The sequence below is a fragment of the Fundulus heteroclitus genome, chromosome 9 (genome assembly GCF_011125445.2).
Source record: "Fundulus heteroclitus isolate FHET01 chromosome 9, MU-UCD_Fhet_4.1, whole genome shotgun sequence".
Lineage (NCBI taxonomy): Eukaryota > Metazoa > Chordata > Actinopteri > Cyprinodontiformes > Fundulidae > Fundulus > Fundulus heteroclitus.
Genome location: NC_046369.1, coordinates 10,685,161 through 10,704,541, shown reverse-complemented (window position 1 = coordinate 10,704,541; position 19,381 = coordinate 10,685,161). Strand labels below are relative to the sequence as shown.

At 38.1% G+C, this 19,381-nt stretch overlaps 1 protein-coding gene across 2 annotated transcripts in view; it reads left to right on the top strand.

The window, feature by feature from the left end:
- The first annotated feature begins 5,697 nt into the window (after positions 1-5,697).
- The window catches only part of LOC118564140 (complement factor H-like), a 59,884-nt gene continuing 46,200 nt past the window's right edge, over positions 5,698-19,381 (top strand). Inside the window, exons 1-8 of one of the 2 annotated variants that reach the window (XM_036141011.1) lie at positions 5,698-5,810; positions 6,352-6,543; positions 6,899-7,081; positions 7,205-7,399; positions 7,539-7,718; positions 12,209-12,376; positions 17,450-17,635; positions 18,715-18,801. In XM_036141011.1, coding sequence (XP_035996904.1) covers positions 5,738-5,810; positions 6,352-6,543; positions 6,899-7,081; positions 7,205-7,399; positions 7,539-7,718; positions 12,209-12,376; positions 17,450-17,490 — 1,032 coding nt within the window. In that variant the 5' untranslated portion in view covers positions 5,698-5,737 and the 3' untranslated portion in view covers positions 17,491-17,635; positions 18,715-18,801. Of the gene's footprint in view, positions 5,811-6,351; positions 6,544-6,898; positions 7,082-7,204; positions 7,400-7,538; positions 7,719-12,208; positions 12,377-17,449; positions 17,636-18,714; positions 18,802-19,381 lie in introns of those variants that run through there. The other variant, XM_036141012.1, reaches the window with a different exon arrangement.

Genomic DNA, 19,381 nt, shown 5'->3' with positions numbered 1-19,381 from the left:
TCAGAGCTTCTTAAAAGTTGGAGAAGTTCTCTTTTTAGTTTTCAGTTGAGTCGTATCCGTTAAGAATGAAAACAAAGGATTGGTGCATGATTTGTAGAATTAACTAACTTTAAATAATAAAGAACAATAGTGTTCCAACAAACAAATAAAAGTGTTTGTTGGAAAAAAACAGAAATACGCTTTAAATGAGCCACTGCTTGTCAGTGGCACAGTTGGTAGTACTGTTCGTCATGCAGCAAGAACATCTTGGGTTCTAACTTGTCAATGCGAAGTCCCTCTCCAGGCACTCCAGCTTCCTCCCATAAACTGTTAGGTAACTCTTAGGTTTGTTGGATTCTAAACTGCCCTTTGGTGTAAGTGTGTGAATATGTGGTCTTTTGTCCTGTATGCCTCTGTGTTGCCCAGTGATTGACTGACAACCTGTCCACGGTGAACACTGGAGATCCTCCCAACCCGGGCATAGACGGATGAACTACCTCTAAAGGGAATGTTTAGAGAGAGAATAAATGAGGAATGAGCTTCAAGTGAGCCACTGTTGGTCCATCAGCTCTCATCCGCTTTGAACCTCCACAATACAAGTGATACGAATCGCCAGCTATGCCCCGGAGGCAAACTGTGGAGTCACCTATTTCTGATGTCATAAAAGCTGATTTTTGTCTGTATAAAGTAACCTTAGTTTTTTTTTTTTCGGGAGCATGAAATATTGAGACAGGACTGCATTGCAGACAGAAACTCTGGAGCAGCATAATGAAAAGAAGGATTTAAGAATTAGCATCGCCTGCAAGCTGAATTCAGAATTCATAATTTCTTCTTTGGAAGAAGAACAGCAACAAGTGCATTGATCAGCGTAACTTCTTGGGGTTTTTCATAGTACCTGATGCTTATGTTTCCATTTGATTCTGTGATTGGCTAAAACCAACAACCAGGGCCGGTTCTAGCCCTTTGGTTGCCCTAGGCGAAATTGAGTTTTGCCCCCCCCCCCTCACTTTTGCCGTGCGAAATACCAGTACTGTTTTCAGCATCTGTTTAGTGCTTCATTGAGTTGTGTTTACAGTTCCACAAAGAGTGCTGTGCGGTGAATTGTGCCTACAGTTCTGCAAAGTGTGTGTTACAAAATTGCAAATTGAGTGCAAAGCAGTGTTTGTTCTTTTAGTTTTGTGAACTCAGTGAGTGGATTTGCTATAAGTATTAATAGTTTTAGAAATTGTGCTATAAGAATCAAGGGTTGTGTTTAAGCTTTCAGAAAAAACTGTAACTTAGCATGGAGTGATGCATAGACAACAAATACCAGAATAGGTTTCAGAACCTTTTCTTTTTTATTATTTTAAATAATTTATTACACACTCAAAGTTAGGACTGTGCAAAAACACTTTTAACCATCTGTAAGGACACTTAGGTAAAGTATAACTAATAAACTGGATTTTGATGATTATTTGTACATCCATTTTGAATACTCAATGCAGATAATCCCTACAAAACATTTTATTTATATTAGTATCCTCCACCCATTCTCAAGCTAATAATATAGCACATAATTCTGCTGCATATATACTGAGATAATTAGATGTTCTTTTTGAAATAATCTTTGTCAGGACTCACCACTGCTATACTAGTTGCTTCACTCTTTGTGTTTAATTTTCATGTATCTATGTCTACATGTGTTGTCTTTTACTTTCCTGTATCTGTTTATTCACTTGTGTGTAAATGCACCCCAGCAATCAAAAAAAATTATGAGAAATTTTACCCACTGCTGCTTTTTTTTTTTAGATACTGCTAGCAGAGCTGGAGAAAATAAAAACTAAGCAGGTTGATGCATCATAAGAGCCCCCATCACTGACACGTTCATTTGTGAAACCAACAAAAGATGATGCCATCAATCTCTCATTCAGTCGATTTTCAAAAAGACCATGAAATAATTTTATTAGTAATTGCTTATATTACATAATAACCACAACAATTTTGTTTACATGCATGTTTTAGATTTTATTCTTTCAGCTTGGGTATTTTTTTTAACTGCCAACAGGTGACCTCTAAAGGTAAAGTCATCTTCATGTCCTGGGGGTGGGAATTGGGCCCTTATACAGCTGACAGCACACGAGGGTATCACAGCCCTGGTATCTTTGCCTAAATAGTCCCAACACCATCTCACAAATTGTCTATAGGTTATATGCCTATGCTGTTGCTTGTATTGGGACCAAGCAACCTGCAATGTCCAAGCATTTAGACACACCGCTTCCATGCCAGGATGGTCTGTGTCAGGGATTTCTCCATCCATCTCCTCTCTGGCTTCTTCAATCTTAGCAACAACCAAGCCCATTTCCTGGCAACAGATGCACTCTCTCACAGAATCCATTATTGGCAGTGAGAACAGGAACACCTAAAAAATAAGATTGATTAATTGTATATTTGTATATGAATTACACACCATAACTGATTTGCTAAATTCACTATTGATGCATTTATGGTAAGTTGGAAATTGATTTACATTTCAGGAAATATTTAGGCCTCAATATTACTCAGTGTATATTTTTGATATATTATTTTTGACTTTTGTTATGCTAGTATGTAGGTAGGCTAAATATTAATGTACAGATACTGTTTTTAAAATGTTGTCAAGTGATTCTTTATGATAAGTAGCACCTCACCATTGGGCCTAACTAGGCCATGGCATAAATTCATTTTTAGTTGTGAATAAATGCTCATTCATTTTGGTGATACATTTTGTCCTCATCTCTTTATTTAAGATAAGACAGACTTTATTGATCTCACAGTGGAGAAATCCACGTGTCACTTAGGCTCAATAAAAGTGACAAAAGACCGATTATCTTGGCGTTTAAAATAACACAAAACAGCGCAAGAAGACCTCGTTTATTTATTTTTATTTTATAATTTTGTAGACAGCTGCCGATTAAACTAATTTTACAACCTTGATATGATTATATGCGTTGTTTTACCGAAAAATCAATTATAAGCGCCATGACAACGGCTGCAATGCGCGCTCCCGACAAAGGGGGGGCGGGGGGGGGGATTTTCACAGGGGAACTGCATTTCGCACAACACCGGCATTTTAGCTATTAAATATCTATGTTGCCTAAAAGAAAATTATGTCAACATACGAAAAAAATATTTGAACTGTGTAATTAAAAGAGAAAAACTTGTCCTACCATTCATCTAATCTCCACTCCTTGTCCGACTCGCTGTTGTTCGTCTGCTGCCTTCTCTTCCTCTGAAACGTCTGGGTCGAACATGTGAGGCTCCAGACACAAATATTCTTCCTCCGATACATCAAAATGGTCTCCTGGTAGGAATCGCTCGGTTGAAGTCGAAATTTTGCTTTCAGATTTCTCGTTTTGGCTATCGCATGTAGTGCAGTAATCCGCCATGTTGAGATGAACGCTCACGTCCTGACGTCACGACTTCCGGGTTGGAGGGCGCTTGAAAAGTGATCAGAATCTTTTCCGATTTTCTCTTAAATGTGAAAAAGAAAAGAAAAAAATTCGGTGGTATATTTATTTGTTCATATTTTGCTATATATATACGTAGTGTTAAGTCAAACTGATGTACGCTTCATAACCGGTTTAATTCGCTTTTTTTTCTAATTCTATGATTAATGGGAAGTAAGCCTAAGGGCGACGCTAGAGGGCGCCCCCAACACATTTGTCGCCCTAGGCAATTGCCTAGCTCGCCTATAGCAATCGCCGGCCCTGCCAACAACCAAGGCGGGCACTAGGTGTTGCTTCATCCAATCAGCTCGGGATGTTCTGCTGAATATCCCTCCTTTCCCCAAATTGATTCGAAGGGAGCGGATCCTGATTGATGATGTGTAGAACGTAGACTGCTACACATCATCTATCTGGCTTATTTCATATAGTTTAAAACTTAAACCCAGGTGCTATCAGAACATGGAGCACAGTCAGAGAGCTGGGCAGAGTAATAAACAAAAACATAAAGCAGCACAATGGGAGATAATCGGAATAAAGGACTGATTGGAATAAAATAGCATCATTTAAGCAAGCCAGACAGAATATAATGATCAGATCACGCTCAGGCGTAATGAAAGCTTAATCCAAATGAAAGGGGTGGTTAATACCGATTGGTAATCCGATCAACGATCATGTAAACGCCGACGTAAACGTGACGTATTTCCGAGTTGGTGAGTGGTGGACATACGTAGGGAAGAAAACCTGTCGGGGCTCCCGATACAACCTTTCTATTCAAAAAAAATAAAAGAGCTCATAATTGTTGCTTACCCAGTAATGTTTCAATCATAATTAGAAGCTGGTGCAAGTCCAGCCTGGGTGTGCGGAAGACATATTAACTTGCGTCAAACTGCTTTGTTTACTATGTTTTGTTGCTCAGTAAAGACGGAAATGCTTCTTCGGTGTGTGTGTGTGTGTGTGTGTGTGTGTGTGTGTGTGTGTGTGTGTGTGTGTGTGTGTGTGTGTGTGTGTGTGTGTGTGTGTGTGTGTGGTGGCGGCAAGTGTAGAGGGGGGGCCCCAAAAAGACTGCGTTGTCCCGGGCCCTAGCAAAGCTGTCAGCTGGCCTGTACACAACATCCCCATAAGAAAGCACATGCAGAGCTCTGAGGGAGAAACATGATGTGTTTCTGTAATATGAACTGAGCTTCATCCTTGATTTGCAGATCAAATGTTTAGGATGAACTTTTAAAAACTCCATATTCATTAAAGCTCCTCTTATTAAAGCTTCTACAAATGTTAAATATTTAACTTTATTTTTAATCATTTGTTGAGATTCGCCTTTAAATGTTAATGTAGAAGTTTGTAGTCCAACTTGTCTTATACTGTATATGACCTGCTACTATTTCAATACAATGTGCCGCTTCTGTAATCTTTCCCCTTACTCTGTAATGTTGTTATTTCCTCAGTTTTTTTTTTTTGTTTGTTTGTTTGTTTGTTTTAATCGTGTACTGTACTTTGAATCATATTGTTACTGGAAACTGATTTAAAAATAATATTGCCTTGCCTTAATTTCTGTCAACTGCAATGATGCCTTTATGTTAGGCAGGCAGGTATTTCAGATTCTTGTACAGCTATTATCAAATTGTAAAAAGGTTAGCCACATGCTTGCTGGAAATAAATATATATGCTTTCTAACATATTTCACAAGTATTTTTTACACAGAAAATCTTAAGCATAACATTTACCAACCTACAGCTCTGGCGCAGAGATGGTTAAATGTAAAGCTTAATATCAGTGGTTTGAATAAAATGTGTTGCAGACTCAGCAGAGGAGAACCAAATATCCTCACAAGATTTTATCAAAACTCTTTAAATATCACCCTAACTAATATCTGCTTCAAATAAGAAAGTTCTAAGCAAAAGTTATGAACCCTGATTCAGACAGAAATGTTGTATTAATACTAACCTGACCTTCACCAGTTGATAAGCCAAATAAAATGGGGAGATTCCCAGAAACAATCATTAACTGAAAGGCAAAGGTTACAATTAAACAGAGACCAGCAAACCAAATTGTTTCTATAAAAAATAAAAAAAAGAATAAAGGATCTTCATTGTTATCAAATGTGTATGGCTATAATACCAGATCAAATTTAAATGTATGGGTACTGTGTTGCATATATTGAAGGTGCTTATTGGTAAAGCTAAAACGTGATGTCACTGTGGGACGTCCATCTCTGACCCTTTTGATGTTGCAACAGAAGCCAAAGTGAAGCAAACAAAGTAAACTTCTCCTCAGAAAACATCACTACAACACAAGCAATGAAACCTCTATGGTTTATCTTCCTGTTTCTCCAGGTTTTTGTAAACTTGGAGTTTTCCTGGTCACAGGCCGGTAAGAACTGTTTTTGTCGTGTTTTAAAGTCATCATTGGAGTAAACACATTTTTTTCCTAATACAAGAATATGGTATTTTATATTAGGTTGATATCTCTATATTTATATACTCTAGAGTTTTTTTTTTTTTGTTTTTTTGTTTTTTTAAAAAAGCTAAAACGATCACTAGTGATCATTCTTTTAACTTGAACCAGATTATTTTCAAATATGATCTTGCTATTTTCCCATAATCATAATGATTTATTTTAATTATTTTCAAGTCTGCACATATTCAAAATCTTTTTTTAACTGCATTCAAAGGTTAATGCTGTATTCATAGAATAATGCATGTTGTGTGTTAGCTATTATACTCAGCTTTGTTAACAATGTGTTTGTCCATGGCCTTATGGTTTCTGTGCTCTTTTCTTCTCTTAAAGGCAAGAATGCATCAATGACTAAAATATTAGTACTTATAGACAATAATTATTTCTTGCCAGTAGTTGTTGATATTTGAAGAAGTTGTTGATAGTTCATTGTTTTTATTATACTCCCTATTTCCAGTGAACACCTGTGAAATTGGTGTAGTACTGCATCCTCATCTGTACATAGCTGGAATACCGTTGAATGGTGAAGCCATCACAGCTGGACACAAGTTGCATTTTGTTTGTAGAGCTGATCATGAACTGGATGGCGCAACACAAATTGAATGTTTAAAAACTGGGCAATGGAGCGCCCCCTTTCCAACCTGCTCTGGTACGTTGCTTAGAAAAAGTATTTCCCCTTTACAGATTTTTACAGTATAATGACTTGTGGGGTCGGGATAGCTTTATGGCAGCACTATAACACTGTGGTTCTTTGGTTTAAAAAGTTTTAATGCCACTTTTTTAATAAAATCTGTTAGTTGTCACAAGTACTTATTACTGCTTATTATATGAATGGTACAATAAAAGTGTAAGTATTTACCCATCCTAACTATGAATTATTCTTGTTCAATGCTGCCTACTACCAAGCAGTTTGACACTGAAACAGTTTGAAAGACATGATTCCCATCGGTCTTCCTTTCTTAAAGCATTGTGCTTTTGGTAACTCTTATGCTTCATATCAACAGCAATAGGATGTACCGTCCCTCAGATTGAACACGGCAGTGTCCCTACTGGCCCTCGAGAGTACAAAGAAAATGAAGTCTTAAATTTTAGCTGTGATGCTACTTATAAACGGGCTGATGACAGACCTCCAAGATGCACAATATTTGCAGGAAAAGCAGATTGGAACCCCACACCTGCTTGTAGACGTGAGTATGACCTAAGTAACAACAATTAATGATTTGAACAAAGTGAGTAAAAACTGATGTCTACAAAGTCTGTCTCCTTACAACAAAATGGCAAATAATGTGAGACATGTCCAATAAATCCAGAAATAACATGTGAGCTGATTCTGCCACCACCCACTGGGACAACATATGACCCTCCAAACAAAAATGTGTTTTTACCCGGAGAAATGCTGAGAGTCTTATGTGGGGAGAAACACTGGATTCTGGACGCTCAAACAAGGGAGTCCAATGTTACTTGCAATTACAATGGAGTCTGGAACGCGCGTACTGAATGCCAAGGTATAAAAACACTGATGCTTAAACACCATTGATTGATAATTTCGTGATTTTTGTCTTTGTGCTGGTGTTTCATTTGTTCTATGCAATGATGAAATTATTTTAGCATTTTGAATAAAATATATATTTCCTCCCACTCCAGAGGTTAAATGCCCGGCATACATTGAAGAAGACAATTTGTATTACAGAGTTAACGCTTGGGGAAGAAATAAATTAGGTGACAGAGTAACATATGACTGTAGCTGGGGCTACCAGACTGCAACTGCAGATAAGACAGCGACATGTACCAGAGAAGGCTGGACACCAAAACCACTTTGCAGAGGTACTGTTCATTTAAAAAATAAAATTTCATTTTATCTGTCTAGTCTCGTAACATTAACTAATTACAATCATTACTTTTTAATTATCCTTTTAACAATAGCAGGTGGCTTATTCAGATAAATTAAGAGAGCAGACTTTCTGTGGATCATATCTTTATAGTTGCAGTCAACCAAGTTTGTTTGGAAGGTGATGTTCATTCATCCTTGAATGTGAAATTCACATGTAGCAAAAATAATTGTTATCTTAAAGCCAAAAAGCACACAATGGCGAAAGAGCCTTACTACTTTCGCCATTGTGCTCTGCTTGATTTATATATGCAAGAAGCTTTATTATAATCTATGCATAGAATATTTCATGTTAAATTAACACTGAAACAAGACGGTAGAAGAGAAAAAAAGGAGAAAAGGTGAAAGAAAAATAGGAGATGAAACGGGAGAGAATGATAAAAAATCCTCAGTCTGCTTCTTTACCTGCAAAGAGAGATATAGAAAGAACAGCAAAACCAAATGATAAAGTATTACAGGTTCAAACAAGCAATGCCTTCATACCATTACTGAAGGATATACAGTAATATTTAATACGGAATGCATAAAGTGACAGCTGGAGATAATAGGGGTTTTCTGTATGGAAGTGAATCTGTAAGTACCGTGTTTTCCGGACTATAAGTGTCATGATTCTCAGAGACAGGAAGACCCAGAATTCGACCAGACAAAGAGGTTTTGAGATCAAGCAAGATTTAATGACTAGATTCAGGCAAAACAAAGGTCAAAAATCTTAATCCAAAAATGATACAAACTATGGCAGTCCAAAAAACTCATACCGGGAGGTGACAAACTTAAATGATCCAGAAGTAGACAGTACAGGAAAAAATGTGGAACTTAAACTCACCGGAGACTTGACAAGGAAAGACACAACTGACATGATTAGATTTGACAATGAACTGGCAGGGAAGTGGCAGAGGAGGGAGGCTTAAAAAGGCAGGAGAACAAAGGAGAGAGAGTGAGCCAATTAACCATAAACAGGTGGATGTAATCAGAGGGGGGAAAGAGGCTGCAGGAGGAAACAAGCTGACAGAAAACATGTGGAAAGGAACAGACACTAGACCAACCCTAGAACATAAATAACCCTGAAGAACAAACCTAAGATAGAAGATAAACTAAGACTACACAGAGCACCGAAGGGAGATCAGAACTAAATACAAAGACCGGATAAATTAAAACAGTACAGAAGCTGAAGACTCTAAAACCAGACAGAACAGAAACAAAACCTGAGGTGGAAGACAAGACTAGCTGATCACATGATAAACATAAACCAAACAAAACCCAAATCATGACAATAAGTCGCTCCGGAGTACAAGTCGCACCAGCCATTAAATGCATGATAAAGAAGGAAAAAACATATATAAGTCGTACTGGAGTATAAGTCGCATTTTTGGGGGAAATTTATTTGATAATATACAACATCAAGAACAGACATGTCATCTTGAAAGGCAATTTTAAATAGAAATAGAACGGAGGCAACAACAGGCTCAATAATTGTACGGTTAGCTTACGCTACATGACACAACTGAGAACGTGCCTGGTATGTTAAACATAACATATTAAAAGCTATTCAGATAACTATAGCATAAATAACATGTGAAGAAGTTAACCAAAGTGCCTTTGTCACTCCAAATGGTAAATGGACTAAACTTATATAGCGCTTTTCCAGTCATGCTGACCACCCAAAGCGCTGTACACTATAGCCACATTCACCCAGTCGCTCTCACTAACGCGCACACATTTATACACCGAGACGCAGCTCGGTAGGCAACTTGGGGTTAAGTGCCTTGCCCAAGGGCACATCAACATGTGGCAAGGAGAAGCTGGAATCAAACCCACAACCTTCTGGTTGCCAGACAACTACTCAACCTATCAAGCCACAGTCGCCCACTAATAATTAAAATCCAGTGAAATCTTCATCCTCAGTCTCACTTTCAAATAACTCCGTTAACTCCGGAGGTAGAAGATGCAGCATTTCTGCTTCTACGTCGCTTACATCTGATTCAACACAGGCCTAGAGCGCCCTCTTGCGGTTTGGTGTGAAAATAACAGGTGTAATGATATACCGGTAAAAATGTGTAATAATTTCACACATAAAGTCGCTCTAGAGTATAAGTCGCACCCCCGGCCAAACTATGAAAAAAACTGCGACTTATAGTCCGGAAAATACGGTACCTGTATCCAAGTACTTGTTCATTCATCCTGACCCCATGAGAACATGGCACCCTTTCTATTTTCTTGAAGCAGAAGACTGAATAACTTAATTCATTAGTGGCAAAACTTGACATAATAACGTGACAAATAAAGGTTAACACAAGCAAGAATTACAACATTGCCTTGATTGCAAAAAAAAACTAATATTTTTTGTCATGGTATCAGAAGAAATTAGAAAGTTAATTTATTTTCAAAGATTCATGTTAACATGTTGATATTATTTTCAGGATACTCGGGCTTAGAGTTAATAAAACAAACAACCTGCTACAAACAATTTGTACAGATTTTATTTTCACATAAGATCGTACAAAGATAAAGAAGATAAAAAGGTCAGGAAAATAAAAAATTTTGTATCAGAGTCCGAGGGATTTATTATCAGTCCCTTCACAAGTGATATGGATCATATTACTTGTTACATAGATGTTACAGATTTATTTATTACTCCATGCTTCAGTTGACCTTCATGAATCACAAATAATGAGGTAATACGTTACCTTTGTGCAATGATTTGAGGCTTTATTTACAGAAGTGTGTGATTAGATATTTCTGAGAAAAATGTGCAAATGGGATATAGCAGTACAGAGATTGTAATAAATGATGTACTTTAACAAATTTTAACTTTAGATGGCTGTAACATATCATGAACATATTGATGGACAGACTTCAGCAGGGGACTATCGCCCCCTGCTGAGAGACCGCAGCAATAAAAATGGAGTGATTTAACAATAATGGACCACTGCCTCTCAACAGGGGTGGGGGGGACTCTTACAGCTCCCACAGCTCTTGGAAATAAGCTGTTTCTAAGTTTATCTGGCCCTTCGTTGGACTCGTTCTGCATAGATTGAGTCCAAATCCTGTAGACGGCATCCCACAATGCCCTGTGCTGTTTTCACCCACCCGTGCTAAATCTTTCCTCTCCCGGACTGTGCAGCTCCCATACCATAGTTATGCTGATACAGAAAACACGCTCTATGGTTGTTTTTAACAGCTTAGTGGAAAGTCCAGAGCTTTTCAGTTTCCTGGGGAAGAAGAGCCGTTGTTGGGTTTTCTTCACCAGGTGGGAGGTGTTCACAGTCCAGGAGAGGTGAGAGGAGATGTGAATGGCCAGGAACCTAATGCTGTCCATGCACTCCACCACCTCCCCCTGTATGGAGAGTGAAGCGTGTTCAGTCCTCCTGGAGTGGGACTCATCATTGTTGGAAATGAGACCCACTACGGTGGTGTCGTCTGGAAACTTCACCACTGTGTTTGCGGACAGCAGAACAGTCCTCGGTGAAAAGGGTGAAAAGAGCTGGGTTAAGGACACAGCCCTGCTGTGTCCCTGTGTTGAGGATCAGTGGAGCAGATGTAAGTTTCCCTGTCCTCACCACCTGGGGTCTGTTGGTGAGGAAGTCACTGATCCAGGAGCAGATAGGTGTGGATATTCCCAGGTTGTGGAGCTTCAGAGCCAGCATGTCTAGAAGCACCACGTTAAAGGCTGAGCTGAAGTCCATGAAGAGCTTCCTAACATGTTAGGCTGCTGCAGAGGAGTCAGAGCTGAGTGAAGTGCTAACGAGACAGCGTCCTCTGTGGAGCGATTCTCCCTGTAGGTGAACAGGGATAGCTGTCCAGGCCAGCAGGGATAGCATCCTTGATGTACTTTAAGAGGATCCTTTGGAACCACTTCATAGTAACGGGAGTCAGAGCGATGGGAAGATAGTCATTGATGATTGGTTTCTAGGGGGTGGGCATGAAAATGAATGATTTCAGACAGGCAGGGACTGTGGGAAGCTGCAGGGAGAGGTTGAAGATGTCTAGAAAGACCCCTGCTTGTTGGTCAGCACACAATTTAAGCATCTGGGTTGGGGGAGATGTTCAGGCATCCTGCTGCTTGGAGAATCTAAGTGTGCGAAGAAGCTGTTTAAGGTGTTGGGGGTTGTTGATGAATATTTAGACTGAAATGGAATAAAAAGAAAGGGAACTGACATTTCATCAGGACTCTTAACCACACAATGTTGAATAACATTTGCTGATATTTCTGTTTACCCAAAATAGCTAATGCTGGGAAATCCTTTAATGAGAAATGAAAAGTTCAAAGGGGCAACAACAAAAAGCTATCCTAGACAAAATAAACATATCAATAAAGAACAGGAAAAGTTTATAGTAAGATTGGTTTTCTAGCATTATTTATTTAATTTCTTTCGCATTTACATGATTTCTTATTAAACTTTTTATATGTTGTTTTCTTCCTTGTCAGCGAAACAGTGTCAAAGACCTGAGATTGTAAATAGCAGAATTACAGTTAATGATAAAAGAAAGTATGGCAACGGTGAACAACTCACATACGAGTGTTTGGAAGGGAATCCAAATTCTGTTACCATCACCTGTGAGCGAGGTGCCTGGGAGGGGATACGGCCATGTCCAGGTAAGAACATTTGACCACAACACATTCACCTGAAAAACAATTTATTCATCAAATGAAATGAAATGTAGAAACTCCAACACTTATCTCAGGGAACCTGATTCATAGGGATAAAAATAGTCAGTGGGCTGTGATCACCAACAGTCTTTTTAGTGTCCTTCACGTGTCGTACAGACAGGAATTAAACCAATGTCAAGAAGCAGCTTTATGACTGGTTGAGGGACAACTTTTTTTTTTCATTTGTGAGTTTTATACATATTTGTGGGGTCACTTTTACACACAAGTAAGGTCAGAAATAAACAAAGCTTAAATCAAGACTAAGATAATTAAAACCAATTTCAGTTCCATCAATCAAAATTAACTCATGTTCAGGAGGAACATGAGAAATATGGTTTTGTTTTCTTTTTTGTTGCTGTATTCACTACCAACCAGATATTTAGACCCATTGTATAAAATGACAAATACCATATTTCAACTAATTGTTGTTAAACATTTCCTGTATTTTATAAGCTAGGATCCCCAGCTTTATTTTGGTTTTGCTAGCACAATCAGGGAACGTTTGTTGAGATCAATTTTATATTTCAAGTTCAGATGTTTACATAAATCTTGCCACTACAAATTACTGATGTTGTTGTTTTTCAGCTACTTTTTATTTGATTGTATGAAGAGATGATTCATTTCAGGGGTCTTTATCTCCAGGCCTTGAGGGCTGGTGTCCTGTAACACTTTGTCCCTGGTTAGATTTGTCCCTGGTCTTACACACCTCTATCTATGTAACATTTATTTATCCAAGAAGATCTCATTGAGATTAAAATAAACATTAGGCATTACATCTATAAACAGAAACCTTATTTATAAATTGGTATAAAAGGACCATAAATACGTTAACATAGATAGACCAAATCCTTCAGCTTCAAATCCTTCTGTGATTAATTCCAGTTTGAGAGACCTATAAACTGGAAAGATTTTGAACCATAATCAGTGCAAACCTTAGGTACATTTAGTAAAATGAACTTATTCCAACACAAATAATAATCTCCTGAATATTTTCCATTAACCTGAATCAAATGGTTGAATTACTTCTTCATTTTGCAGTACAGTTTTTTAGAGTCCTGCTAATGAACTGATTAGTTGACTCAGGTGTGTTGAAGCAAAGACACATAAATGTTGCAGGACACCGGGCCTCTTGGGGTGCAGTTGAAAACCCCTGGTTGATTTACTAGTACACCTGTCCCTCTTAAAGTAAAACACCCACACAACATGATGTTTCCACTTCCACCCCTCTGGGCTGGGATTGTTTTCTTGGGCTTTCATCTTACTCTATTGCTAACAATGCTTGTTATAGTTAAACTCTATAGTTTGTGTTTCATCACAGCACAAAAAAACTTCCAGAAATTAAAGTCTTCATCCATTTGTGCATTCACACACTGCAACCAGACTTCATTGGGTTTGGAGTGATGACTTCTTCCTCTCAGAGAGGGCTTTCTGGCCATGTTGTTGCAGGACACCCTTCACTGTGGATAATGATAGTCTCTCACTAGCCTCAGTCAGTATGTCCACATGGTCTTTTGTTTCTGTTCGGATATTGTGAAGCAAATTCATAACCAAGTTTTATTAATCTCTGGCACACATGGAGCTGTTTAATGAAGCGCCTGGAAGGCTTGTGAAAGGATTATCTTTATTTATCATTGCAACATACATGAAATTCGTCCTGTGCAGTTAATTCATCCCTTGAGGACTAGTGGACTATATGAAAGCGTCTGACTTTAAAGAAAGTATTAAAATACCTTTTTTTGTCATTAATCCAGTATTTAGCAAACATAAACAATTTTAATAATTCTAACTAATGCTAACAGCAAATGTCAAATTTAATGTCAGACAAGAGAGAGAAAAAGAGTTTCTTTTTATATAGTTCATGTAGTTAAAACTATAGAGTATACTTTGTAGATGCTTTCAAGACATTTAAGATTGGACACCAAGATCAACTGAGAAATATTTGCATCTCTAAACCCAGGCTTTAAAAATTTCTAAAAATAAGTTGAATTTAACTTTTTGACCCTGGTAGCTGGAATGTGATTCTTTTTTTCCCTAATAGTCTTGCAGCTACTGCTAAACACTGTGGCCCACCACCCAAAGTTGAGAATGCAGTCATCACTGTGCCTCCAAACCAGCGGCATGGATCAAGAGATCCATGCCGCTGGTTTGGAGGTACTTTGATAAAGGTGCGGTCAGTGCAAAAATGCGCAGGAACAGCTGTGCGGTCAAAACAGTCTCATACTTTAAAAGTGGCTCCATGTAGTTGCGCGCCTTTGCGCGCGCTTGTGTTGTGAAGTGTGCATTGTCTTGTATCTAAAACAATGTGTGCACAAGTGCCACATATAAACCACTGTCTGGTTTGTTAAACAATCCAAAAATCTTCATCAGGGCAGCATCTTTTGAAGACCAGCGCGTCTCGCCTATCAAAGAAATCCTCCTCTGTTTGGGGTCCTGGCTAAAACACTTCCCAAGTGGTCATTCGCTGATAAGAGTTACGGAAAAACACTGCGATGTCATTTAATAGGTTAAACAGTGATGCTGCAGCTATAATGACACTTGTGGTCTCGGACATAACCAGGTTTAGTACATGGGCGTAGCGCCAAACATGAACCTGGCCTGGAGACTCTTTGGACAGCCAAGCAGAGAACCCCTTATTTGTCCCTTGCATATTACCGGCTCCATCGGTTGAATTCCCTATGCAATTCTTCATCTTTATGCCGCAAGACTCCAGCGTTTGTTTAAGCAGGTTCAGAAAGTCCTCTCCTGTTGAGGATTGACACTGAACAACTGCGACGAGCCTCTCGTGGATAGTGTCAGTGACATAGCGGACAATAACACTGCACTGATCTCTAGCTGTCAAATCCTGTGTTGTATCAATTTGTACGGAATACATTTGGGCCTGGGTGACTTCAGAAGATAGCCTCTCCTTAATAAGCTGCCGTATAGCCTCGATGACAGAATTTACTGTCGTTTTGGACATTAATGTCACAAATGCACCTCTCTCCTGCCCTACTGTGCTCTTCTCAATACATTCCGCGATGTGTTGCTGTAAACAGCTGTCATATTTGCTGAGTAGCAAAAGTATTTCTAGAAAGTTCCCGTGATCAACAGACATATCAGCTAATGACCTTGTTTTCCAATTAGTTTAACAATGTCAACCACTCGCTTTAAAACTTGACGTCTCTTGCGCACTTGTTCTCGCAAGGATGTCATTTGATTGCTACAGATCAGAGATTTAATGTCTGCGTTATTCATCCATGAAAAGTATGCTTTAACACATTCTAGATGGGTTGCAGTTTTTTCGTGTTCATTTAGCCTCTGACGTATATGTCTCCAGTCATTACATCCATACATAAAAGGATTCTGCTCTGTCTTTTTTGAAAACGCTAGACAGACAGCACAAAATAGCGAATGCTGATCTGCACTATAGCTGACCCATTTTCGCTGTGATCCATCTTTCCGATCAAATGCTTTCTTAACAGTTGCATCATCAACTAACTGGTTTGGATGGAATTTGAAAAACATGTCCATTGTAGTGGAGTTTGGCCAACTGAAATAATTGATCTGATCCAATGAAGTAGATACACTTACTGTGTCTGTTGTGACACTCCCTCCTGCAGCATTGGTCCCAATCGTTGCTTCTGCTAATCCACCACAGTCAATGTTGGTTGCCAGTTCTATAGATTCATTAATGTAAGATTCAACATCACCCTCCTCTTGCTCATTTTGTTCTTCCTCTTCTTGCTCATTTTGTTCTTCCTCCTCTTCCTCACTGTCCTCCTGTCTCACACTGTCACTCCTGTCTGTTTGCTCAGTGTCTTGAACATTGGTGATAGCAGTGCTAGCGCTGGTGCTGCACTTGGCTTAAAAAACAAATGGGTCAGTTTTGCACATTTTTCACTGTCAGCCAACAGTAATTTCCTGGATTTCTCTCTCTTTTTCTCCGCTCCTCCCTTCTGTCGCTTAATTCCTCGATTCATAGTTTCATACTCATAGTTTAACCTCAGCAGACTATGGTATCTTTCAGCTTTCTACTTCCAACAACCTAACACACACAGACGCATTTGGTTTTGAAATTCCCAGAAGTCATTGCTTCATATAACTTTTGTAAACCAATAATAAAATAATAGATACATACAGGCATATTTATTGTATTTCAATTTCAAACAATGCGCTTTTTAAACATTTGATTGAATAAGGCTACAAAAGAATGTAGACTGATGTAAATATTGAGGGTCACCATGATGGTAGTATAGAGACTCATATCTGGTATTAATACTGATCAGTTTCCTCAGTGTGTTAACGAAGAGAAGTTAGAGATAAATAGCTGACTTAAAGGCATTTGGCTTATTAGTGGGCTGAGAGATAATGTAGGCCTACAATGAACAGTGTGAAAGGGGCCGCGCACACCCGACGATCATGCTGCCTCGTGATTGGCCGGCCCAAACGGCCCACGAGGGCCCGCGGCCCTTCTGGCATCTGCCCAAATGCCAGACCGTCCAGTCCGTCACTGTCTTAGGATAAAAATAAAAGCTACACCCACCTATTAATACTGTTGAAAACATAGTTTTGTTTAATAAATTAGGCGTCTGACAACGAAAAGCCAAATGAAGAAGTAAAAACACTTTTATTGAAAAATTACTTATTTCCGAAACTCAGTTTACTGAGTGAAACACATTATGTTGCTGAATTACACACAAACTGATGCTTTAGAGCCGTTCTTTGTGTTAATTGTGAAAACACAATCAGACTGATAGAAAAAACATTTTTTATACAGAAATGTGTGCATAATGGAAAATAAAAGTTAATTCCTGCTTCTAGTATGATACTTTAAAAAGGTACATTTAATGTGACAAACATTCCCGCATGAGATTTGCAGTCTGGACCAAGTCCATGAACCACTAAGTTAAGAAAAAGCCATTGCTGTTTGCAAAAAGTATATTTTGTGTTGAAGTATGTTTTGAATACCAGATCTACATGTTAATGTGATGATGCACCATCTTAAACTACTTTTTTTTCTCATTGCCCAAATTCTTTTAGCTCCTATAGTTTGTTCAGCACCACCACCTCTTGAAGAATGAGACACCAAATCATATATTAGCTCAGATTCTGTGTTTCAACATGGTAACAAAGTTGAATACATCTGTCAGCAAATGTATACTATGAATGGGGAACCATCTAAAACCTGCAACAATGGAGTATGGATAGGAGACATGAGATGCCTCAGTAAGTCAACTTTACACTTTTCATTTTGCGTGCTGTAATATTTCCAGATTGTGATTTAAAAGCTGTTCTTTTGTATGAAATCCCTAATTTTTCTAGTTGAGATCAGGAATAATGAAATGTGTAATGGCACGATATCAACGCAGACACATATCACTTTATACAGAGAATTTTTTACATGGTTTAAAATAATGTAACAAATGTAACATTGTTACAAGACTTTTATATTTAAAACAAAAAATCCTGAAAGTATACAATGTTTAAAATTAACAAGGAAAGATAAATAAGTAATAGTGTGGGTAAATCATTTAAAAACTGCCAGATTGCAAAAACTCATCCTTGATTTTGTTTTTGCTTTGTTCAAAGTTTAAGAAACAACTGGAAAGCTAAAGAAGTGATTTTATAAAACTATATCTACTGAGCATCTTCCCTAGTAGGTCACATGACATATCAGAAAACATATGGCAGAAGCATGAACAGTGTAACTGCCTTATTATAGACAAATTTATTTGAAATTTGCAGACCTTTTGATGCTGAAATCTATATATATGCATTTTTATCACTTGTGTTAATATACAGATTTCCAGTAGGTTAGAGTCTCCCTGTCATTACTAATAATTTGTATTAAGACAAAGTGTGGCAACATTACTTTATCTGAACATTTGGCACCATTTTCTTTATAGAGCCATGCAGTTAAAAAATAAGCTTGTTTGCATGCTACATGATAGCCCAAAACCTGTGCATCACATTATTTTATATAATACTTCCATTTAAAGAAAAACTGTTTATCTGATTGTACGAACGGGTCCCATTCATTTCAATACCAAAAGACAAATGTGGAGACCAAAGGAAAAGTAAAACATGGTTGAAGTACTCTGATTATGTAGTCTCCTAAAAAAAAAATTGGACAATCTCCTTTTTGTAGTTTTTATGGTGGTATTTGAATAACCACAAAACGTCAAATATGTATGTTTAGTTAGGAAACAGCATAGGATCCTGAAATTTAGCATTGATAGTGTTATTTGTTTTTCTGTTTTATGGACAAAGTAAATCTTATTTTTCTTCCTTTTTTCCTTTTTCAGAACCCTGCACTGTGAACGAGCAGTTAATGAACACACATAATATTTGGTTTGCCCATGGTTATAGTGATAAGCTATATGTGCCACATAAGGATCACCTTACATTTGTTTGTAAACCAGGAACAACACATGTTGGCAGAGTACCGATGCGTGTGCAGTGTAATGATGGGGAGATGACCCTGCCCACTTGCCAATAAAAGTCTTTGGAGAGCTTGAAATAAAGTTGTAATCACAAAAAGCTAGTTTGATATCAAAATCTGCAAATATTATATTTGCAAAAAGTTGTGATTAGTTTGGTAACTTTTAAACACTCTAATTACTTAAGGGAGTGCTAATCAATTGACCTGCTGCGGTCACCCCAGGTTCTTTTCCTGAATAATGTGGTGTTTCTATTGTAGACTTCGGTAGTAATAAAAAAACTCTTGAAACCAAAACTGTGTTTTACCGTATTTAATCTAAAAGCCATGTTTACAGCTTAAGTACTGGACTCTCATACACAACAATGCAACGGGCAGATTTCCGGACGCCCTGTTCATTCCTCACACAGACATTAAGTAGGAATCATTGTGTCCACCCATTTAGGGGCGTGCCCAGTATATCATAAGGAAAGGATCATATTATAATGTAGACATGTCTTACCTAAAGCCTCTTCCCTAATCAGTCATGTTCA